The sequence below is a fragment of the Centruroides vittatus genome, unplaced genomic scaffold (assembly GCF_030686945.1).
Source record: "Centruroides vittatus isolate TY-2023 unplaced genomic scaffold, ASM3068694v2 contig_958, whole genome shotgun sequence".
NCBI classification, from domain to species: Eukaryota; Metazoa; Arthropoda; class Arachnida; order Scorpiones; family Buthidae; genus Centruroides; species Centruroides vittatus.
In genome coordinates, this window is record NW_027122637.1 from 787,563 (window position 1) to 814,567 (window position 27,005).

The following is a 27,005-nucleotide window of genomic DNA, read 5'->3' on the forward strand; positions in this document are numbered from 1 at the left end:
TGTCACTAGGGGCACTGAAATCGTTTTATTATTTAAAGTTGCCAACTTCATCGATGACAAAATAAAATCGTTTACCTTTAGGCGATCCAGTATATATTTTAAATCAAAAAAGAGTAAAAATTATAAGACAATTGAATAAATAAAAAATTAGAAAATAAACTCGATATATAGATTATTGTTACATTTTTAACAGATTTATAACTTGTATATATTACACCTATCCCTCGACTTACACGGAAGATAGGTTCCTGAGAAAAACGTGTAAATCGAATTTGTATCTTTTTGAATGTAAAACCGTGTAAATCGAAAAGTATGCAAGAAACACATAATTTCGTTGTTTATTAATTATGAATTTTTTTCAATTTTTTAAAGGTACATAAATCAAACAAAAATATTGAAAGGGAAAAAAATATATTTTTTTATTAATTAAATACAAAGTACGAAGGAACATAAAATAAAATCTGAAAGATTCATAAAAATGTAATGTAATTGTGTAATGTAATGTAATTAAAAATAATGTAATCGTTTGTTACTTATGAATATGAAAAATTAAAATTTTCTGGTTTAAAACTATGTGCAATGAATGCAACTTCATGCGTATGGAGGAATACCCTATATCGGTTTATCGGTTACTATTTGACGGATTGAAATAAAACTGTCACCTAGTATCCTAAATATCAACAACAACATATAATTAAGGTGGATTGGAATATAGATGTAGATTAGAGTTAAAAATTGTTCCTTTTGATCATAGCCAGTTTATTTTCTACATTTTTTTTTTTTTTTTCTTTGAATACCGTGTAAAACGAGGGATAGGTGTATTATTATTTAGAGAAACCAACCATTCAATTTTGAAATGGACTTTTTTTTCCATCTCATGGGCGCTAAAAGGACTTATTTTACCACGCTTATCATGGATTCGACCAGGTCCATAACGAGATCGACCGGTCGGTGATGGACGGGTCTCTACGTATCTGGGAGAAACTATCCCCGGAAAACTTCCTGAGATTACTTGCCCGGATTCGATCCCAGATTCCCGGAGCATTAGGCCGCTTCGGCCATCTTAAAAATGGACTAGTTTCATCCAGTTAGCCGATTACTAATTCCATAAGCAAACATACTATTTTCATTATACAAATTCCACTTTAAAAGGGTTTATATTCGTATTGAGATCTGTTATACATACAAATAAAATATTTAAATAATAGTGTAGTATCGATTAACAAACTTTATTTAAAGTTTCGAAGAAATAACTTACTAAAATTGCCTTTACGTAAAAATGAAATCTATAAAGTTAACGTTACTTATAAATTATCTTCAGTTATTGCTATTTGTGTACGGAAACGTTAAAAATCTTTATTGTTAAATTGGAACTTAAAATAATAATTGAGTTATAACCCTTCATATATAACTATCAAAGAAATCCAGCGTTGCCGGGAACTCAAGAGGATTGAATTGTCCTTGTTATAAGCTAGCGTATGTTTTCCGCAGCGGGGCAGAGAGTAATTATGCAAAATTTGGTGCAAATAAATCAAAGGATTTAACAATTTGTGGGGGATGAAATCAGAGGAAGGAGTGATGGTCCAAATTTTAAAGTAGCTTGTATCTTTTTCGAGTATTGTGATGAGAGTAACTATAGAGAGTGGAGAGAGTAACTATGCAAAATAGTTCCTTTCTACAGTTGTGTGTGTGTATTGGTGTCTATTTCGTTTAATATCTGAGGATTGAGTAATGATTAAGAAAGGAAATATGGCGTGGTAGTTTGTATATAAGGGGCATTGATGCAATGATTGAAGGCTATTAAATTTTGGTGGTAAAAGTTCAAGAACGTGGGAAGATAGAGAGAACTCACGTAAAATATCTCGAGAAGGATCGGACTTAATGACGATTTTACTCGTTATTAGCGTTTACAATTTTTTTTTTTTTTTTTAAATCAAACTCATCTCTATCCTCAAAATTAAGCGTTCTGAAATTTTGTAATAATTAATATTAAAAGATTTTTATAATAAAAATCTCATAACAAATGGCGCTACACACAATTTTATTTATGATTAAATATAACATAAATGCAGTATATACACGTACCAATTATTTTGTCTTTTTTTTTTCTCCCTTGTAAAGACGCAAGTCAAATCAATAAAGATTTATTTATTATTATTATTATTAATTAATAATATAAGTTATTTTTTAATAAAATAAAATCTCATAATAGCCGGGAAAGTTACGCAACTTGTTAGAATTTTTGATGCTCTACCTGATTTTCCAACTCGGAGGTGTTTGCTAAGCGGATGTTGAATTACACCTTATTAAACATCTCAAGATTTTTTATTTGATGTGGTTCAGCCGAACTATAATATCAAGGCTATTTTTCAATATGATATCCTTTCCCAGAATATTTTTCAAATTCATTTTTTTTATTTTTTTTTATTTTTGCAATATCTAATGTTTTGGCTAAGTTAATTTTTGTGGCATTGTAAGAAATTGTCAGGAATGAAAATTTTAGCTCTACGACGAGATTTATATATCAAAAGAGATTTTTAGATGCTAAATGTTTTCGCCCGAAATCATACCGAAGGCAGTAATTTACGTTAAAATTTGGTTTTTGATAAGTCCTGTGATTTCTGTAGGCAGCACAACTTTACGCCATTCTTCTGCATTTAACAAATAAAAATAAAGATGTAAATTTACAAATATAGTAAACATATAGTACTGCTACACGGCGCGTTTTATTTGGGTTGCAACTCTTGTGTCGTGTCAGTTAAATAAAATAAATTTAAAACACGTTTTCTTTATTAAATATAAAATTTATTTCGTATTGTTAATTTTAAAGCTTTATCTAGTGCACAAAGAGGTGAGTAATACTTACGCGAAGCTTTCAAGTCAATCAAAAACCTTAATAAATGAATAAATAAAAAATAGAAATGCTCGTCGAATTACAACTTTAAGCAACGAACATACCGTTTCTTCCACATTCAAAATGGCGACTTCCGTCCTGCGCATACATATACTAGCTTCACTTGATTCTCAGGGGCTGCCGCTCCAGTATTATAATTCCATGCATAGGCCATTGGTGAAAAATTTACAAAAATCCGATGGGTTCCGATTCCTTTGAGCGTTTTGATCATTTTTGCTGTCGCCAAATTTCATCCATTTATTACAGACTAATAAACTCTTCGCATAGCAATCCGACATGAGTCAGACTCCCAATTGATTTTGTTTTCTGCCAGGAAGGATAAGCGCTCGAATCTAGATTCTTCACGACAGGATTGCACTGGATTGGTTGGATTGGTAGTATAAACCAGCACACGGGCGATATGCTAAACAGAGGACTTAAGCAGGGACAAATTTTCCATAAAGTGTTAGACATGTGAAAAAAAACCCAAAAAAATTCACGTGCCAGCCCCTGGCGAGGCGGAACCCATGACTTAACCGTTTGGTGGTTTTAGTCACTCGGCTACCGGCAGGCTTCACGGCGATAGGAAATTCTTAGAAATAGTTCGATGATAAATTCGAGTTTTAAAACATCTTTCATATAAACATGAAAATGCCAACATAGGCTAATAATATATGCATTATTTTAAAAAAAATTGTTTATCCTGACAATAATACCTGCGCACATAGGCTACACTTGTCAATGACTTTCTTGACAGTTTAAGACCTGTTACTTGAAATGGCCAGCATCCAGCTCTGAACCTGAATCCCACAGAAGGTGTGTGGGGAATTTGTATTTTTAAATGAAACAGTAGTCTTGACAAGATACCCTACTCTATGAATTTTTGCTGCTTACTTTTATTTTAAAAAATAATAACAATGTCATAATTATATATACAGCATATAATAAACTGTTAGAGGTACTGTACCATTTCACTTTCAAGTAAACACCAGAACAGAGTGATTACTACTGGAATGTTAACAATATTGTCAAAATGGCATGTTGATACTGGTATTTTACTGCTTTGTAATTTCATGATCAGTAGGATACCCATTATTTTAAACAATTGTAAAAACAATTTTTTATTAAAAATACTTTTGATAAGTTAATGATAAACTGAAATAATTAAAGTCACTATTTTATATTTTATAAAATTTATTTATAGTTTTATTTATAAATCAACAATATCTTTATAATACAATTTCTTGTAATTTAACAATGGAAGTCCAATTATTTGAAATTTCAATATTTTATATAAATCAGAAAATTAAAAAAAAACTTGGTTATTCTATATATTTTTCCATTACAGTAAAAACATGGCACATCTCTATTATATTCTATTCATTTCTTGATTTTTAAATATTTTCACATTTTCTATTATATATATCAATAAAAACAATAGCAATTTGTTATAATAAATAAAAAATTCATTTCTGAATGAAATCTTTTGTACATTTTCAACATTCATGTTATAGATTCAATACAATTAATTATTAAAATTTACAAATATATATATTTAAAATTTATATCTTATTATACAATATATTATATTATTTGGCAAGACTAAATACATAAATAACTGTGATTACCCAATAATGTTTTTTCTTTAAAGTGTTAGTGTCGATAGTTCGATATAATTCGCTACTCTCAAGACATAACATCATTTGTACTGTATCTACAATCAAGTCTCTACAGATATTTTCTAAATATACTAGAAAGTTTATTATGTCCATATTTATAAATAAATTGTACTTGTGTTGTGATTCTAGTGGATGGTATTTGTGTATACATACATACATACATATATATATATATACACATGTATGTATGTATGTATGTATGCATGTATGTATGTACATCTTATATGTGAAATATGTCACATATATTATAATTTGTAATGAATTGTTTTAAGTATAATAATCTACATCATCATCATCATCATTTTACTTACTTTCATATTTATAAAATTTAAATTGAACAAATGTCATATCTTATGAAGTTTCTTTAAGTGAATTTTTAACTGATATTCTGAAACTGATTACATTACAATCTTTCTCTTTTAACAACACAAATTTTTACTATAAGTTATAGAATAAAATGTAGGAAATAAATTTTTCCTACATCACTTGCAGCTACAAAATTACTAGAATATCTTTGCAACATTAGGGAAAAAAGTGTTATTTTATTTAGAAAATCAGTTATTTATTCTCTGTTTTTCAAAAATATTGCAAATATATTGAATTTTAAAGTTATAATGGAATTTTTTTTAAATCTGATAATGATTTTAATTTAAACATGTTGATTATATTTAGAATTAAAAAACTATAATTAAAACATGCCAGGACAAAATTCATACATTACAATATTAAATGCATAGAAGTAATCACAAAAGTGTCTTCTTTTAAATCTTAACATCCTTTTTACACTTTGGAAACTAACTTGAGGTGGAAGAGTAGCCTAAAAAGGAAGGTTGACTCTGCCATAAAAACAGTTAGTTCCTGAAGTGTGAAAAGGACATTAAGATTTAAAAAAAGACACTTTTGTGATTACTTCTATGCATTTAATATTGTAATATGTTGATTACATTTTTTTCACTGATGATGATGAAAACTGATTGAAATCCAATTTTAAATTTTGCATAAAGTTATTTTAATAACATAAGAAATATTTTTTCTTACCAAAATGTTCTACCTGTTACCGGTGTGCCTTCTCTAGACGACCAAAAAATGAAATCAACACCAATAGTTCGTTACTAACGTATTTTTTCTTTGCAACAGTTTAGCCAACAATTTGAAATTTCATAAAATCTTACTTAATTTGTTCAAATTAATTTCTTAAATATGAAAATAAATAAAATAGTAGCTATATTCTAAATCAAACTTCTATGTATCTTACTATATACTCAAAACAATTAATTTCAGTTTCTTATATTTATAAAATATTTAAATAGCTAATATCTTTGGTTCATTTACTTTCTCTCTCCCATATTTATTAAATATATGAATTATCTCAATTATTCACTATAAAGTTTTAATTTAAATAGCAAAATCAATATAATGTATAAAATAAATATGAGAAAAGTTTTCAGTTAATATTCAAAGAAAATTAAATTTAAAACAAATTATTGCTAGATATATAGAAATGTAATTAAAAAAAAAAAAAAAGTGTTAAATAATTTGGATTATGCTATATGATAATTTGGATTAACAAATAGGCATTATATAAATGCAGAGCAGTTTTTTAAATTCCTACTATTAGTTCACACTCTCCCTATATATATTTATATATCTTGTTCAAATTTTCAATCGTTAATAAAATACTTTTTATTCATCCACTCAAGTTCAAATACATTTTTTAAAACTTGTAGTGGATGACACTTGATGTTAATACAGTTTTTTCAAATATTAATTCACTAATTAAATTTAAATTAATTTTATTTTATATGGGAGAAAAAAAATTCTCTTATATAAGATATTTAGCATATGTATATAGATATTTATATTAATTGTAATTATTTAATAAAAAGTAACTAGAATAAAATTTTTCTTTGTTGACCTAAGTAGGAATTGTGACTTTAAAAAATTTTTTTTTATATTACTTGTTTAATCTGCTGTTGAAATCAACAATCCTATCATCATCATTAGATAACAAAAGATTGATATTAATTTGAGTTGCAAGTGGACAAGTTATATTTTAACTTGTTTAAAACATTTATATAAATGAATGAAAAAATAAAAATTTTATTAACATGAGACACAAAACCAGCAGAAACCTATGAAAAGCTTCAAGCAAAATTCAGAGAAGAATGTTTGCATATGAAGTTGTTTGTTTGGTGTGAATATATCACTCTTAAAATAATATATCATCAGTAGCAGACAAAAATTTGTTATGTAGGGTCTATTCTATCTGCTATGCTTATCAATATCCAGAAAGGTAGAATAATTGCATCTAACTGACAGATTTGTTATTTGTAAATCTGCTGAGGAAATAAAATAATAGTATCAATACTATCATTCAGGAATATTCAGTTTTCTGAAAGATATCTATGCAATGACGGTTGAAATTGCTCATTATTTTTCATTATGATGAATAATTAAACATTTTACAAAAGAATCCAAACAGAATTTCAATATAGAAGACCAAAAAGCATTTAAAAAGAAACATTAAAACTTACATATAAATTAAATTACAACAACAATAGGCATTTTGGTCAAATAATCAAATAATATCAAAATAAAGTAATAAAAGATCAAATAATCATGTGTAACAAAGTATAAATCCATCACTATATACTAAAAGATAATGGAAGCATATTTCAATTACCATTGCAACAAAAATTCTATCAGATTCCATTAGCATCAAAGACAAGTTGTAGAAATATGGTCTGTAATACAGGATATAAAAAATTCATATGGATTTTTTATCTTAAAATTCTACAATAAATAATGGATATTATTATAAGACAGATTTTGCAATAACATCCATCATTCTAGGCCATCTATCCTGGTATAATAAAAAAAATGCTTTTTGCTCCAAACAATATATCTTAATACATTGCACATTTACTACAGATTCCTTTGACTTAGAATTGTAAACTATTTTCTATTGTTTACAAAGTTTGTACCTTACTGAGTTTATTTCTTCAACCTACAAATATTAATGGATTAACTGCTCTACATATCACAAAATAATAACTATAATTGTATTCTCAAAAGATAAAGCATTAAACTTCATCAAATAAAACAAACATTTTTATGATTCAAATATGTCAGCATTTGTGATTTGATATCCACATCAGAACATTAAATAGCAAATGTTATGTTTCCATCATAAAGATGTACATTTCCACAAAACATGCAAGATGTGTAAGAAATATGCATTATATAAAACATATTAGAATTAGAAATGTGCAGTTTGATAACATACAAAAAAAAAAAAAAAGTCAAATTTTTAAAAAGTTTTATTTTTCAAACACAGAAAAAAAATGTTCAATTCAAACTAAAATTTCAGTTTTATTTCTATTAAAAAAGATCAAATTAAAAATATATATCTAGATAATGAATAGATGAAACAAAAAATTTATAATTTACTAGAGAATAATTTAGAAGTTTTCCTGTCAACAATTACAAAGTTTTAAATTTTTATACATTTTTTATATTATATAAAACAGAATATATATTCAAATATAATGTTTGATATTTTTATTTCAATAGACTTTTAATATTGAAAAAACTGAAAATAATTCTTGCAAACTGACAAATAGATAAAACATCAAAAACAGAACAAAAATATCAAATAATTCTCTCTGATGACTAACTATTGAAAGCTTTCACTTTATCATTTAGAATTCATTTCTAATAGTTAATTTTTTTATATTATGTATTCACTAGTAACATTAATAAATTGATAATTACCCAGAACTTAGTTTTCTCATAGTCTGAAAAAAAAATAAGAATAATAATAATAATCTTCCAAACTTATTGTACAACTTAAACTGCCAAAATATGTAAACTGTGTTTAATTTTACTTTTAGATTTACTTTATATCAACTTTAAAATGTAGAAAAATTACATTTTAGACTTGCTATTAAAATTATGTTTTGCTAATTTTAGATTTTGAATATATACAAGTTTCTATTGGTAATACAGAATGAATGTAAAAAAACAGATTTGTCAGTAATGTTAAATTAGAAAAGTTATTTAAGAAAAATTAATTTTCTGTTGTGACCAAAGTCTGTTTAATATGTATTTACTTTTATCAAGAATACATTGCAAATTCAAATTATTATACTCAAAATGCAAAAATCCAAAAATTAGCATATTAAAATTTCACCAAATACTTTCAAAAAATTTTAAATTTAAGATATTTGTATAATCATCTAGTATTTTTTTATATCTATTCTAATGTTCATAAACATTTTTGAAATTTAAAAATAAAGCAAAATATGTATTGAATATATATTTGGCATTAAATTATGTAATATACAATTTGATAACTAAAATTGTTATTTTAAATTAAATATACAAAAAACAATTTAAATAAAATATTCATTTTGGATAATAAGTGTGTGTTTACTTTTTCTAATATTTTATGATTTATGATATATGTTTTGTAAACAATAATTACAAAAGTCATCAATAAAATTATAATTAGATCACAGATTCACTATTTTTATAAACTGAGCAAATATCTAAAAAGTTTTTATTACTTAATGAAAAAAATCACTCTCTAGTAGGAGTCCATTGGTAACTATACAGAATTGTTGCAGCAATTACAGTTGATGCTCCAACAATAAAATATCTGTAAATATTTAATACAAAATAAACAATTTATTATTAACTAAACCTTACATTTTCTAAATATATTTAAAAACTTCTATAATATATGTTCTACTTACATCAAATTTCATAAAACTATAAAAACAACTTACCATTTTAACAATTACAACAAATTGTACTTAATTATTATCCAATAATTTTGACTAATTATATCAGATATAAAAATTATAAAAGTTAAAATTTGCTATGTAAATTTTTTTTATCTGTTATTTCTTATGATTAAATAACAACAACTAAGAAACAAAATATTTATATCACTTCACAATAAGAAAATAAGTCTTCCAATATGTAAGCTGGAACTTATGTATAATAAATCATACTATCCACACTTTTTTTCAGTAGAAATACTTGAAGTGTGGATGGTAAAATAAAAGATTTATTATTAATTTTATTGATAATAAAAGAGATGCAAATATATATTAAGGTTTAAAAAGTTTTCTTGACACTTATTGTTTATATTCTGCACTTTTGGTTTCCCAAATCAATGTCCAGCAATAAGCAGCAAATATTTCACATCCTTTTTAAAACTTGTGTAAATAAGTGTGTATTAGGAGTATAATAATAACAATATTATTGAAAATTTCATGACAATGTGACCTGATAATCAAATTTGGAAATTAAATTAAAAATTGGCAGAAAAGCATTTACATTAGGCATAATGAAGTGTAAGAAAAAGTCACATTGACAAGTGTTGTTATTTGTTTAAAATAACCTTAAGAAATGTTTCAACAACATACTCAAAAATATTGAGTATAAATAATAATCAGATATAAAGCAAAACTGAAAATGTTCTAATTATTTATTCTATTTGATAAAAGTTCTCAAATACATAATCAATCATCTAAATTAAAATTTATATATACAGTCGAGTCCGCATAAGTCGACACCCCAAGGGGAAGTGGAAATGTGTCGAGTTATCCGATATGACGACTAAAACAAAGTAGAAAAATACCACAAAACTACAATTAGGAAAATACAGTAGTGCAATGTACCTCTCTACCATCCATCACTGGCACTAACGATGGTTTCTGCTCTAAGTACCCCAGTAATTTCCATCACCTTTTGTTTCAGTATCGGTCCCGAAACAGGAAGATTTGATGAACAAATTTGCTTTAGCCAATGTACCAGAGCATCTTCGACATCTTTGTATGGCAACTTTCTCTTGAGTTTGAGACAGCCACGACAAAAATCCAAGAAAAAGTTTCTTAATTTTCTCTTTTTCATCAGGATTCCCACTAATGTTGTTCTTGGAGTCTTTTTGTTTTGCAAATTTGGCTTGCAAAGTTTTCTTACATTCAAATTCAGACACAAGTTCATATTTTTCCTTCAGCGGAAGCATTGTTGGCTCCGGACACTCATTTCTAACAAAAATATGAAACACCTGCTACAAATAATGCATGACGTGAGAAAATGCAAAATCGGATTCTGCTGTGACATTGATACAGATTGTATATTTTCTTCTTGTTTATCTGTTATTATTTTATATATAAAAATACATAAAATGTTAAGGCATATTTAATAATATGTATATATTAATAAATAAGTAGAATCCCCTCCTGAAAAAATGAGTTCACACCGCACAGTTTACTGTGCGGTGTGAACTCATTTTTTTTCAGGAGGGGAGTTGACTTATCAAATGGTCTAAACAAGTGTGGGACAGCAAAAATATGTTGATTTATCCAGTGGTGACAAGTTAAACGCTGTCAAGTAAACCAGTTTTTTTAACATTAATGCCTATGTAAGTCGGCTGGGACCACAGAAAACTGACTAGTTAACTGACTTGGTGTCAAGTTATACCTATGACAGACTTATGCGGAGTCGACTGTATATATATACACACACACACACACACAGGGTTGTTCATTTTAATGAATCCACTAGAATAACTGGAAAAATACACATCTTGCAAGAAAATTTATTAAACCAAAGATGTTAGACTTCAATGGGACCACAAAATTGCACTGTTGGTTTCATCATAGATGACTGTACAATTGGTGAAAATAAGAGTCAACTTCATTTTATTAAATGGGAACACCATTTTTGTTTTATATTATAATTCTACATAGAAAACAAACTTTTACCTGGAATTTTCATGTGGCCACCATATTATATGCATATGTGTTAATTAATCTGTGGATATCTATGAAGTTCATTAAAAAAAAAAAAATCATTAGGATGCTATTACTATTTGGTAAAATCATTTATTTTTTTTCTTCAAATAATAAACTGATAAAAACCTTAGTGTGTCAAAGCCATCAAGCTTATGATAGAGAGATGTTGATCTTGATTAATTTTTAAAATTTGTTCTCTTCTCAAGCCCAGTTCAAAGTTACTGTAAATTTTCTCAGAATATTTTTCAATTTAATTAATCTTTTAGTGGCATTCTTAAGTAATTGCTCTCATAGTTTTCTCCTATTACAAACATTATCCAATGAAATTTCCCTGAATGCATATGTCAATTCACTGTCGGAAATGTCTCAATTTTTATTAACATGTTCCCATAATATGTTTGTACAAGCTGTTTGAATTCTTCCAATCATATCTTCTCTAGTTGTTGGATCCTATTTGTAGACCGCATTCTTTAAATATTTCTACAAATAAAAGTCATGCAGAGTCAAGCCCAACAATTGTATGAGCCATTGTATTGGTCATCATTTTATTTTCCCTTTTTCAATGAACTTCATAGATATCCACAAATGCACACATAGGCATATGATATGATGGCCACATGAAAGTTCCAGATAAAAGTTTGTTTTTTATGTAGAATTATAAGGTAAAACAAAAAATGAAGTTCACTTAAGAGAATAAAGTTGACTCTATTTTCACCTATTGTAGGGTCATCTATGATGAAACCAATAGCATCATCTTGTGGCCTCCTTGAAGTCTAACAACTTTGATTTAATGAATTTTTTGTAGGTTGGATATTTTTCAAGTTATTCCAGTGAATTGATTAAAATGAACTATCCTGTATGCCAGACAATATTTATTAATTAAAAGATTTTTCAGATTTTTCATTCATTATGTAATGAGTTATTATTTAAATGGTGCATTTTAAATGTTTATCTGTAAATTTTATATCTAAAAATATCAATGATGCAAAAGTTTCAGGTTATATAATTTATAGATTAGCATTTTTTCCTCCTCACTTCAAATATTCCTTTTAGATTCATTCAGCAATAATTTCAAGCAACTGATGTTGAATTGAAATTAAAGACTTGAAATTACCTTGATCATTCCATTTAATTTTATGAGCATGCTCTTTATGTAATTAGAAATTGACAAAAAATTAAGAAAATATTTCCAAATGAACAAATTAAAATTATTAGAAAGCAATGCTTATTTTCTCTGTAAAAATATGTGATATATCAGTGAATTTGTTTTTAATCTTTTTTTTTTTTTTTATTGATCAGTTTATCAAAATTGTGTTTTATACAAAATTTCCCAAAAAATCGGAAAAATTGTATATTACAGTTCTATTAAAAGTTTGTAAAGTGAAATTTGCATGCTTCAGTAATGCAATGTAAAACCTCAATAAAAATGAGTGCTAAATAGATCTAAAACAAATACGTAAAATTTTCCCAAAACATTGCACTTAAGAAATTTTTATACAGTAGACCCCCCTATAACACAGTAGATACGTTCTGTGTTATATGAATTTGTGTTGTACGAGTCACTTAAATACATGAGCTAATCACAGCTCGGCACATGTGCAGTTTAGGGGTTACGGTTGTTTGAAAGGTTTTCTTCCATAAAATTAATTGATTCTAGACTAATTTGACTCAATATTTCCAAATCACATATAATTTATTGGGAATAATCCATATAAACTATGCTATAAACAAAAAATTGTAGGATTAATTACCGAGTGTGCACCGTTTGATGATGCCATTGCTGAAGCTTGTTTTCATTGCGGAGCGACTCATCAAACGGCAGATGCATGTTTTCTGATCAACGAATTTTTTGCAGAAAAATAACTTAACTTTGGAGACATCATCAATAAAAATATAATTTTTATAGCCGTTGAATAATAAATGTTTTTTAGTAGGTCCAGTGCTCGTTTAAACTCAACAGTTTGTACAATATCCACTATTAGTCCAGATTCAACTAATCCTGTCATGACACAAGTCGGCGATGACGTTTTACCGTGTTATACAAGTCTCTTTTAGCGTGTTATACAAACACAATTGCAATTTTTTAGCTGTATTATACAAATCCGTGTTATATGAACCAGTGTTATAGGGGGGGTCTACTGTATCTTCATTTGCAATTATTGTAATAAAAATATTTTTATTACAAATGAAGTGACAATCAATTATGAAGTCGTGTAATTATATTTTGTTTATCAATATTTTATGATTATTCGTAGCAATCATTAAAATAAAAAATGAATGACCATCTGTTTTTTAACTTACTTTAAATCATCTAAATTAAAGTCTAACTGTTGTTGATAAAATTAATCATAAGTTTTTAATTCTATATAATAAATCAATAGATTATATAATATACATATTTATTTTGTTCCCATTCAGTTTTGAGAGATATATAAATTTATTCTATATTATAATAGTTTTTTCAATGAATTTTGCAAATTTGTTACGTAAAAATTATCTGTATTTATAAGTAAATACAAATTCATACCTTGTTGGTAAAAAATCTCCTAATAAATAATATGAACATAATGTTGAAAGAACAATAGAGACTGATGTTGCAAAACCTTTTAATATATTATCAGCATATTTGATGACTGTTGCTACCACTAAACCTCCAAAAGCCTACAAAAATTTAAAAATTTTTTTAAATTTTCCTAAAAATTAGTAATTGGGACATTTTTTAAACTCATATTTAGAAATTCTGTTTTAATGAAATTTAAACATCATAACTCTATTACATTAATTTATTTCATATCATAAACCTTTTTGAAAAATTAATAAGATAAATTGAAGCGTTTTTGAAAAGGTCGAAAGTCCTTGTGAAAACATTTCTTTTCATCATTAAACACAACAGAAATTTAAATACATTTAAATATTTTTCATGACATTTTTACTTAATTTTTATTTAAACTACTTATTTAATTATTCTAAAAGCTATTAAAAATAATTGATAAATTTTATTGATTCAAAAAATTTATGTATTATAAAATAAGTTAGTGATTAATCATTCTATAATCAAAATGTTTTGAAATAAAATTTGTAGTTACCTGAAGGAATACAACAAGCCATGCAATTTTATTGTAGCCTTGAAAAAATCCCACATTTAAAATGGTTTGATAATCTTGTATAATAACAGCAGCCCATCCCAACAGAAATCCAAAAATAGCTATAAAAAATAAATAAATACAAAACATTATTATTAAATTATTACTTTAATTTTTAATAAAAATGTTATTCTTTATTTAGTAATGTGTGGTTTAAGAGTCTTAATTTTAACAAGTTTTATTTAAACTTACAACACAATCAAGAAGTGATAAAAATAATAATTATTATTGGTATCTCTTTTTTATTAACTTCTGCAATCTTTAAAACAAAAATATTTTTGTACATTGTAAGAAATATTTAATATCTTATGAAATAAACATAATGTAGGCCTACAAGAATATATACAATGTTTTGTTTTTCAAGTATGATGAAAAACTTAAATCTTTAAAAGTCAAGAAATTACAATGAAAACTTTTAGCAGTTCATTAAAATTATTATTTGAAGCCATAATATAAAAGTAATAATATTTTATTCAATGCTGGTTATACAATATCCAAGTTCAAGTATGTTGATAATCTTGCTGCAGCTCTCTTTTCCCACCAACTGCTTTGAGATCCGACAACAAAAATGAAAAGTTAGATGTTCGCTCAACCATCCATTCCATAATATAGTATGGTTGCTGTATATTCAATTTCTATGTATAGCACCCTTTTAATCCAAAAAATTTTTTCTTGGTAGACAATCTCACAGCTTTCTGGTCAGAAAATTATGGTTTTATTTCAAAAATTGAACTACAAATGCATTTTTGGTTGGTTTGTTTCCTACCCCTCTTCAGTGCTGTTCAAAAATAAATATATATATATATATATACATATATACATATATATATATACAGAGTGTTTTTTTAAACTAATGGTGCTCACAGACATCTGTAGAGCAATCTAACAGCCGGACTGTCGCCAAATTTCAGAGAGTGTCTAAGGACGACATGGGAAAGACAGTCTGTAAAGAAAAATAGTAGTGCTGTTGCAGTGAAACAGCAAGAAATGTCAGAGCAAATGTCAACCGTGTAGCATGGTCAATTGGTTTTAATTCTTGCAGGCAGCATATCTTGTATGGATAGAACTTGAGAACTTTTCGCAGAACTTGCCATACCGTTGAAGGCACCATTTCCAATTGTCATGCCACTCCCCAAGTGCTGCTACTACCAGCAATGGTCCCCTGAGAACCTTCAATGAGTGCAGTCATAATATCACTAACTGTCTGTGTAGACATCGGTTTCCGCCCTCTACCAGGCCAAACACTAACGATCCTGTCTGTTCAAATTTCTTTATCAAGTCTTTCAATGCATTAATTGATAGAGTACCTCTGCGCAAGTTATTATGGGTTCTAAACTCATGAAGGGCATATGGTGCGCTTGATTGGTTAAGATAATAAAGTTTCACAAGCAACGCACGTTGAGGTAACGAAAGATGCACGTTGAACTCTGCTGACATCCAGAATGCGATTCGGACTTTTGTCCTTGTCTTTTAAGCTCAAATTAGGTGGTGCTGCTGACGATTACATCATTGTGAATTTGCACTTTGAGGTGTTATCAGCGTGTTATGCAAAGCTGTTTCGCTGCAACAGCGCCAAATTCACCCCTACCAGCAAATTTGGGTACTACTTTTTTCTTCGTGGAATCTCTTTCCCATGTCGTCCTTAGTCACTCTCCCAAATTCGGCGACAGTCTGGCTGTTAGATTGCTCTACAGATGTCTCTGAGTACCGTCAGTTTAAAAACACCCTGTATATACAAATTGTAATTAAGGACATGACATTATTTAAATATTATGTCATGTCCTTAATTACAATTTGTATATACAGTCAACTCTGCATAAGTCGACACCTGGATAACTCGTCACGGTAGGTTAATTAGTCAATTTTCTGTGGTCCCGGCCGACTTACATAGGCAATAATGTTATTAATGTTAAAAAAACTTGGTTTACTCGACATCGTTTAACTTGTCACCACTGGATAAATCAACATACTTTTTCTGTTTCGCACTTTTTTGATGTCTGATAAGTCGACTCCCCTCCTGAAAAAATGAGTTCACACTGTACAATAAGCTGTGCGGTGTGAACTCATTTTTCAGGGGGAGCCAACTTATCAGAATTCTAAAAAGTGTGAAACAGAAAAAGTATGTTGATTTATCCAGTGGTGATGAGTTAAACCAACCCGAAATGCATTTGTAGTTCAATTTTTGAAATAAAGCCGTAATTTTCTGACCAGAAAACTGTGAGCTTGTCTACCAAAAAAAGAAAAAATTTTTTAGATTAAAAGGACACTATACATAGAGACATCCATTCCATATTTGGTGGATGTTATGTATCATATTGTATGCACTTTCAAGAGACATGGCATTGTACTTCCTATAAAATTGCAGATTTTCCTGCACAGATTACAGTAGAGAGTCGTTAATCAGAATCAATTGGAGACTGGGGTTGTTCAGATTAGTGATTTGTTCCGATTACCGATTATATACGAAAAAATACATTAACCTGTCCAATGTTCAAATTTTTCTCTGTTGCATGTCGCTTCGTGTTGAATTTTCATAGATTTTAAGCCTAATGAAAATTTTTATAATAATAATCGAGGCTATCGTATCGTTAAAAATTATTTCTTCATTTTGTACAAACAAAATAAATATATTGAAGAATATAAAAACACGAAAATTATACTTTAGAAGTAAATCTAGTATCAAAAACGTTCGATTCAGCACGACACAGTCCGAATGAAAATCGTTCCGATTACCGGCGATTCCGATTACCGGGGTTCCGATTAACGATTCTCTACTGTATTATGTAATGATAGGGATAGTTTTACCTTTTTGGAGAAGTCAGGGGTCTACATGGTCCCTTTACGACAGACACAAACAGGAGCAGAAATATTTTATATCGAGACCACAACTAGAAAATTGGCTTGCTGCTTTCAAGAACATCAAAGTGATATCGAAAATTGTAGAACTGCTACCAAACTTGCTAGAAACATTTTAGAAAATAGTTACAATGTATTATGGGCTGATGCCACCCTACTTCAATGATGCTCAGAGTGCAGGGTCATTTTCATATGCGAGTCGCTTTACATAACAACACTTAGTTCATGTAACGAACCTTCATTTGACCTTCCAGCAATGTGGCACACATTATACAGGAAGTTAGCACAATAATTTTAATTTGGGTTAATTCTAAATTATACATTTTTCGCACCTTTTTAATTTCTATTTTTTATTTGCTTTATTTATTTATTATTATTTATTATTATTATTATTATAGTTTTTTTCAAGGTATTGACACATCCCATGGAATACATTTTAAATTTGCCATTTGGAACACAATGTATATTTTAAATTGTAAAGTTCAATTTTTTATACCTAAAGACAACAATCTGAAATTTGTCAAAAGTACTTGTAGTAATATTTCAAGTAAAATAATAACACTAACAGACAGTGTTAATATTTCCTTAAACTATTTGGCATCACATTAAGCAATTTCAAACATTTTTTATTCAATGTATTTTTGTTTTCTATGTATTTGTTAAATAGCGATGAAATTACCAAATTCAAGTTAATTTGAATCTTTTATACAAAGTACAGTATTTGAATACATTCTTCTTCTTACATAAAACATAGATACACTTCTACTAGCATTGTTCTATAATATGAGCTGAAGACCATAAAACAAGCAAAGTTGGATAATGGATTATATCTAGCAAAATTTTATTTTGTAAACAATAAAATAAATATTTTAAAAACTATGACTCAATTTAATATAAATTCTCTAATTCCAGTAATGTGTAATGAAAACATAATTTATAGATTAAGATTAATATTTAAAAAAATTCCCAATCAAAATTCCAGCAAGTACTGTATTTTATACTATATAAGATGCAGCATGATTTTGATAAGGAATATTTAGGAAAAGTACTTAGTGTACTTAAACCATACCATGCCTTTAACATGCAGACCCAATTTCTTTTTTCTGTATTCTGGTTAAAACAAAAAGTAAAATTAGAATTCACACTTTTATTTATCAGGCAAAAAGAAGAGTTTAAAAGAAATTCTTTATGGTTAAAATTTACCATAAAGGATTTTTTCCTAAATACATGCAAAACATCTTTGTGTATATTTGTTTGTGTTTGTTTATGTTTTTTTCAAATATTGTACTTTCAGACAATATTCAAATTATAATTAGGTAATTCAAATTATTTTTTGTTTCCACCTTTGGTCTTTAATTTGAGAAATACAAAATCAATCAAATATTTATATATTCAAAAATAGTAAACAAATACTTACAGAGTTGTATATTTCTGATCCATAATGATTGTGGTGAACCTTTCAAAAGCTTTTCAAAATATACACCACTAAACCCACTGGAAAAACAAGCAGCTAAAACAGAGGTCAAACCTACAAATTGTGAAGAGGCACTTTTTTCAACAACATTTTTCGATGGAATATCACTTGGCCACTAAAAAAAGAAAAAAAATACATAGTTTGATTTTATATATATATATATATTTTTTTTAAATTATACAATGGGTGTAATCCCCCCATTGTTTCAGCAGTTGGGGATCAGTTTGCCTGATGATATCCATTCAACATGGGCAAAAAAGTTTGCTTTTTTTTTTAATAAAAATAGCTGGAATATAGGTTTTAGCATTATTAATTCAAATATCACCAGTTTTAAGTGGCAGTATTTTATAAATGGTTTCACCGGCCAAACAATACTGTAAACTCATCATACATCTTTGTCACACTATAGCAAAAATAAACTTCCTTCTACAATGTTGTTCTTTAGGCATCTTCCCACCTTCCATTGTCAACATCTCTCTCCCATCTGACTGTGCTTCATTCTATCACCAGGTACATTCCATTTGTCTTTGTAAAGCTATCCATTTAGCCAGGAGACATAAATATACCATCCTCAAATCAATCATAGCTCTGGAAAATAACAGCCACCAATGTGACTATCTATTAATTACCCACATCAACCATCATGTCATCAGCCTGGCAGATTCTGTTGACTCCTACCTCCATAAATGCACAAAATTAAGATCTCCTGGTTACTTAGCACACAAAAACATACCAAAGAACCCAATCACCTCAGTAGTGTTGTCTGTTGGGACAACATAGTTCTCCCAGACAATATAGATGTAGTCACCAAGAATGGCCCATCTTTTGCTCCTACACTCTCTACAAGTGTACCTGAACACATCATCCCAGAAGTGGAACACCTTATAGAGGGTATGCATGATTTACATAAAGAATTTTACAAATGGAAAACCATCTTTACTGTCAGAAACAAACCCACTAACAGGAACAGCACAGCCAGGACCGGCCAAGGGAATGCAAACAGTGTGAGCACACAAGGCCTCGTGTTTCTGAAGGTCAACATGATGCTGACTGATTTTGAAAAATGAAGATGGTTTCTTTTTTTTTTTTGTTTTGTTTTAATCCAAATATACATACATTTAAATATTATCGTGCAATTAGTGCACATTTCACATCAACCAATCCAAGGCAAAGTTGGGTGCTTTGAGTTAATCACTATGCTTGCGGATAGCTAGTGCTAACTAGTGAGAAAATCATACATCATACATTTTTATCCTGAGGTATGAAAATAAATAAAATATTCGTAGTTAAAAGGAATACAAGTGTTTAATGTAATATATTGTTTAACTTTACTGAATAATATAACTAGAAATATACATATTATCGAGCCAAAGGAAAACATGACTTTCATTATTGTTATAATCATACTACTAAAAAAGTGAATTGTAAGTACTGTATATATATATATATATATTGTCTACCTTATTTACTTATGTATTATGTTATCTTTACTTCTTGTAGTGTTTGTATGTTTTTTATAATATTGTTCTTAGACAATTTTGCAACATGACTAGTAGAGACAGAGATGCTGGAAGAAAGTGTGAAGTGTGTGTGTGTGTGTGTGTGTGTGTGTGTGTGTGTGTGTGTGTGGAGGGCTCTGATAAATTAAAGAAAAAAAGAAAGAAAAAAAAATTGCAGAAAAACAGAGGAACTCCCTTGCAAAATTTTTAAAAATTGAAAATATGCAATATACTGAAAAAATGCATATTTCACAGTTACTGGAAGATCAAATTCATGGAAATGAGATTATGCCATGTGACATCCACAAAAAATGATCCTGATCATCATAAAGCCAGCTCTCATCTTAATGAAGAGGAAGTGATGATAAGAAAACTGAAAAATGAGAAGATAATCATGAAGCAGAGGGAAAAGTACAGATGGAGGATTTTTTGTTGGCATCAAACAGAACAAGGTGAATTATTCTGAGGACCACAGCTTCAAGAGAATCAACAAAGTGTAGAAGATGAAAATGTCAATATCAATGATCCTGTACTTGGCCTAAAATCATAACTGATAAATTTAGAATGGCTATGATACAAAATGGCATGACACAAGTAAAAGCCTACGATTTTCTGAAAGATAAAAATAACAGAAATTTTTCTGAAAATTATTATTTAAGAAAATTAATGAATGGGGAATGTCAAGAATAAAGATGATTACTCTACTCAAAGTACAAAGATGCCACATTGTGTTATGCATGTCAGTTATTCTCTTCAAATAATACTATTATGTATTTAATTGGACTTAATGATTGGGTACATTTAAGTTCACAATTAAAAAGTCATGAAAGATCAGAATATCATTTACAAGCTATATACAAATTGTTACAACTTGAAAAGAATTTGAAACTGGGAAACACTATTGACAAAGAACATGAAAAAATAATTAAAAACAAAACACAGTGTTTAAAATGTGTTTGTGAACAAATAGTGGCTGCAATTTTATATTTATCAGAGAATAATTTGGCATTCAGGGGAAGTAGTGATGGCTTTATATAAACCACACAATGATAATTTCTTAGGTCTCATAGAATTACTTGCAAGATTTGACCCAATCATGAAGCAACACTTGGATCGTTGCATAAAATCAGCATTGTGTTCCTATTTATCTCATAGAATACAAGATAAACTAATTTCTCTTTGGCTAAAAAAGTTAGAAAGGAAATAATAAATCTAGTTAAGTTAAGAAAGCGAAGTATTTCACAATTTTATTAGATTGCACTCCAGATGTAAACCATCAAGAACAAGTATCTGTTATTTTAAGATATGTTAATGTAGATGCCTCCGAAAGTGATGCAAGCATACAAGAATGATTTATTTGTTTTGAAACAGTAAAAGACTCGACAGGAAAAGGATTATCAGCCAAAATTGAAAGCATATTAGAAAAGGAGGAATTATATTTAGGGAACTGTCGAGGTTAGGGATATGATAACAAAGCTAATATGAGAGGTTTATATAAAGGCGTGCAAGCACTTATCCTGCAAAAGAATTCCAAAGCACAGTATATGCCCTGCGGAAGTCATAATTCGAATTTAGTTATTGAAGACATTTCAAACTTGTCTTCTCTTGCAAATTCATTTTTTGGGACTTTACAAAGCATATATAATATTTTTTTCAAGTTCTGTGATACACTGGGATATATTAAAAGAGCATGTCAAACATCTTACTCTAAAACCACTGTCAGAAACAAGATGGGAATGTCACCTTGAAAGTGTGAAATCTGTGAGATTCCATGTACCACAATTTTCTCTAGCTTTGAAATAACTTTATGAACATACCAGCAGCATGAAAACTAAATCCAATCAATCAAAAATAAACTTACTTTATTTGAATTTTTATTAGGTTTGGTCATTTGGTATGACATACTGAATGAGGTAAATATTTCTTCTGGCAAAGAATATTTCCAAATTCAATAATTTCTAGTCATAATGGATAGTGCAATTATTTCTTTTAAAAAAAGATTTGAAATTTATCACAAACATGAGAGAGATGTTTTTTTATATAATTCGGATAATATTCAAAAACTGACTGAAGACGATCTTCTTAAATGTTGTAAAGACTTAAATGTGACCTTGCAAGACGATATTGATTGAATTGCATTGATTTATTTAATGAAATCAAAATTTGTCATCAAGTTTTGCCTTCCAGGATCACAATATTACAATATTTATTTTAAAATAATTTATTTGAATTGTATCCAAATTTTGTTACTGTTCTTAAAATTATATTAACCTTACCAATTACCATAACATCTGCAAAAAAATCTTTCTCAAGATTAAAAATAACAAAAAATTACTTGAGATCTAGAACGATTTAGTCAAGAACGATTTAACTCAGCCATTTTATCTATCAAATTTGAATTAGCCAAAAAACTGAATTATGATGATGATATTAACAAATTTGTTATAAAACATGTAAGAAAATGAAACAAAAATTACATATTGTAACCTTATGCTAGTAAGTCGCAAACAAAATTGTAATTTATAAGTAATGTGGCAATTATTCTTGTTATTTAATTTATTAATGATTTTTGTGTGATTGAAATGTTACTTTTATTACAATAACTTAATTATTTATCATTTTCATGTACTCCTCAACATACCAATTTGTGCAGTGTAATAAATAGCAAAATGCAATAAATTATTATTTTGTTGTATGAAATTTGTTTCAAGGCCCTGCAAGTCAACTTTACACCAGGTCCCGCTTTTGTTCAGACCAGCCCTGAACACAGCCTTATGGAAATCCATACAAGAATCCAAGAAATGGATGAATGCTAACAGCATCATTGCCCTGAAAGTCAACAAGTCTAAAAGTATCATCCTTATGTATAAATCCATTTATTGCAAAGACATCCAGGACTATATCCATGACACACACTGCTCCATTGCCCTGACAACTACCTCTGCAAGCTACTGGCTAGGGTCCTACAATTCACCAACATCCCTTTGGCAGGTATCCTTCATCTTTGTAACATTTCTGTTACCGCCCCAGCTACACCATGCATCTTTGCATTTGCCAAGACTCATAAACTGGGCACACAACTTCAGCTTATTGTGGATAAATCTTCATCACCCACCATATATCTCAAAAAAAAAGTCTACAGTTTCATCATAGACCATCTCCCATACTCCATCTCTAACCCTTTGAATTTACTTGCATGCTTCAAGGACCTTAATGTCCAGGGCCTGTTACACTTCACTGTCTGTAATTTCCAATCTCTGTATCTGTCCATCCGTATTAAACTGTAATTTCCTCCCCTCATATATTCGGATCTTGGATAAACACTACCATAACATTTTAGAACTGTCTGATCTACTTTGCCATTCTTCTTTCTTCTCCTTCAAAGGCGACACATTTCTACAAAATAAGGGTGCTCCTATGGGCAGCCTTCTATCAGGCACCTCGTGCAAACTATTGATAGTTATTTGGCAGCTTGAGACCGCTGTCCTTCCTGCTTTCTCCAGCCACATTCTCCTATATGCACAGTATGTTGACACAGTATTCTTATAATCTGGCAGAACAAATCCTGTATCAGGAATTCCTGCAAAAAATCAACAACCTTTATGGCCTTTGGCTCCACCTTGAACAAGACAATGTTCATACTGTTCATTTCCTGGACCTCCAGCTTTCTTCATCCAGAGGATGCATAACTACTCAGGTTTACATAAAACCTACACACCACCCAACCTTCATCCCTGCCTCTTCCCACGATCCATTCACCTTCAAGATGGCTGGGTTCAGAGACTTGGTTCGAAGGGCCTTCACCCATTCATCGGACACACATGACAGAGACACTGAGCTCCTTACAATCACCCAATACACAACTCAGCAAGGCTACTCCCCACATACTATTAAAGACCATATATGTCTTCTTTCCTCCACCACTTCTGTCTTGTCTTGCCGATAAATCACACCCAGGACACAGCTTATAGGACCAACACTTACGACAGAAAGCTAGCCACCCTGTACAAGGAAATATCCAAGAAAAATAACTTTCATTTAGCCTTCCATAGAAGTCCCTCAATTTCCTCCCTCCTCCACAACACTAAAGACCATATGGACATGCACCTGCAACCAGGCATATACACTATCCCCATCATCAATCATAGATCCAGCTGCCACTTATAGGTGCTACAATGCACCCTTTAACCACCTGCTTCAAAAAACATCATACATCAATCATGAAAAGATTGGCCAACACAGTGTTGTCTATCTACACCTCCGACTCTGATATCGATGTGGAATTCAACAAGGCACACCTATAGCCTTCCATGCAACCTTTTCTCAAACATCTTGAGCAGATGGAAATATATATAAGGCCACCTGCAGTAACACTGCTATTAATTTTTGCAATGTTGACTCCTTCCCCACAGCATGAAACTTTCTTCTTTCTTCAAACTATAAATCTTACAATCCTCCCCTTTTCTCTCATCTTACATACCTACCCTCTGCACACGTGTTCAGCAATCCCCATTGTTCCAGCACTTGGGGATCAGTTTACCTAATGGTGCCCATTCAACACAGGTGAAAACATTTGCATTTTTTATAAAATCAGCTGGAATAAGGTTTTAGTGTTATTAATTCAAATATAACCAGTTTTAAGTGGCAATATTTTCATTTATTCATTTATTTACACAATACAGGTAATACTTAGAGACGTGTAACCTCCCCATTAATAATAATAATTACCCAAAAAATTTAAAATAATCAATTATAAACAACAATATAATAAATGGATAAAATAAATTGAAAGTATATAAAATACTACAAAATATAAAAAATCAAAAGATAATTACATAAAATGATACATAATTTTTCTACAAATTTTCTTGTATTTATGACATTCTAACTAAAAAGTTCTCAGTACTTTTTACATTTTCAATAGCATGATAGGAAAAAAAAGTGCCAGGAAATATCAAGGCAACACAGCAATTTATATAAACAAGACATATTCTGAGTTTGACAGGATGGTATATGGAGAGCAATGTTATCAGATGAGTTAATAGTTTTATTTTTTAAAATATAATGGTGAGTTGAAATAAGTAATTCTCAGTTAGTCTGGGAGTCTGAGTCATAATCTAGCTAAGTTTCCACAATCAATAATTGGAACATTACTTTTGTAGGAAAAAACTAATTGAAGCAGATACTACTCTCATTAACAAAACTTTCATAATTTAAAACAACAAAAATTTAAATACACACTTATTGAAATTGAATCTTTCTATACACTTATATAGTCTGTAATATAAACTCAATCAATAAATGGCTATTTATTATAAGCAATCAATCATCAAATAAAGCATTTTAGTTTGAATGCTTCTTGTTTATTATATTTTCTATTTTTTAATTATTCCACTATTTGCATATGAATTTGATAGACTTATTATACCTGAGACAGAATTGAGTGTAATCACCAGAACATTTTCATTGATTTATTTTATCTAGTTTTAATGTTAGCTTTATTACTAGTGTAATCTATTCTTGAATTTATATGTAAAGTGTACTTCAACTGAAGAAGGTTTAGTGGCCTGAAATGCATTTTGGAGAATAGATAATAAAATAAATCAATGAATACTTTCTGGTGATTAGACTGAATTCTCTCTGTTATAACTTTATCAAATCCATATTGAAATAGTGGAATAATTAAAAAATAGAGAAAGTGTTTTAAAAATGTTTAAAAACAATAAATTTTACTCTAAATTTACTAAAAATTAGCACATTTTAATCATATTTATTAATTTTTTTTAATTTCAATATTAAATAGATATTTGTTTACATTATAAATTGTTTATGTATAAATCTTTCAATTACCTGCACAAGTGCAACTCCTACCATCAATAAAACTAATGCCAGCCATTGAGGAACCTCTAGATGTTTGTGTAACATGCTGACAGAAAATAAAGCTGTTGTCAGAATTTTTAATTGATATGTTACCTGTTATTTCAAGAAAAAATATTTTTAATAATCTGTTATGAAAAATGTACTTTATAAATATTTATCTTGATATTTACAAAATATATGTAAAAATCCTTAAAAATATAAAATATAAGAAAAAATGACATCTTAATCTCAATACTTATATTTAAATTTTAATTACATTTTAAAAATAATAATAATATAATAATAAATCTTTGTTTTGCTTTGTAAAAAAAATTTCAATGCTAAAATATTACATCAACTAAAATAAAGTTACTAGAAATTAATCTTTTCATTAATTTCTGTTAAGGAATCTTTTACCATACATATTTATGACTCAATTTTTGATTCTATTGCCACTTTCATTTCACACAACACATCTCTTATTTCTTCTAAAAACAATTCCTGATCTAAAATCTTCCTACCATCTCTACCTTTAATGGCACTTCCAGAGGAACAAGATTCCAAACATTTTCCAAATGGTGTTTCAGTGACATGGCACTTTTCTTAAAAATAGTCTTTTTTTTCTTTTTCATTAACTTGAACTTGGTTATCTTTAACAAACTTACCCATTCCATAAACTTTTCTACGTAGACTAATATGCCAATATCATCATCTTTCTACATGAATGCTCTAGCAACCACCAATTATTTTTAATTAAAAAATAATTGTAATAAAAAAATCACTTATAGAAGTT

General features: G+C 28.8%; 1 protein-coding gene across 2 annotated transcripts in view; it reads right to left on the reverse strand.

The window, feature by feature from the left end:
• Positions 1-8,454: 8,454 nt before the first annotated feature.
• The window catches only part of LOC136985322 (UDP-N-acetylglucosamine transporter-like), a 31,033-nt gene continuing 12,482 nt past the window's right edge, over positions 8,455-27,005 (reverse strand). Inside the window, exons 4-8 of one of the 2 annotated variants that reach the window (XM_067282583.1) lie at positions 26,204-26,326; positions 18,798-18,969; positions 14,468-14,586; positions 13,909-14,042; positions 8,455-9,232 (exon numbers count right to left, since the gene is read on the reverse strand). In XM_067282583.1, coding sequence (XP_067138684.1) covers positions 9,154-9,232; positions 13,909-14,042; positions 14,468-14,586; positions 18,798-18,969; positions 26,204-26,326 — 627 coding nt within the window. In that variant the 3' untranslated portion in view covers positions 8,455-9,153. Of the gene's footprint in view, positions 9,233-12,394; positions 12,527-13,908; positions 14,043-14,467; positions 14,587-18,797; positions 18,970-26,203; positions 26,327-27,005 lie in introns of those variants that run through there. The other variant, XM_067282584.1, reaches the window with a different exon arrangement.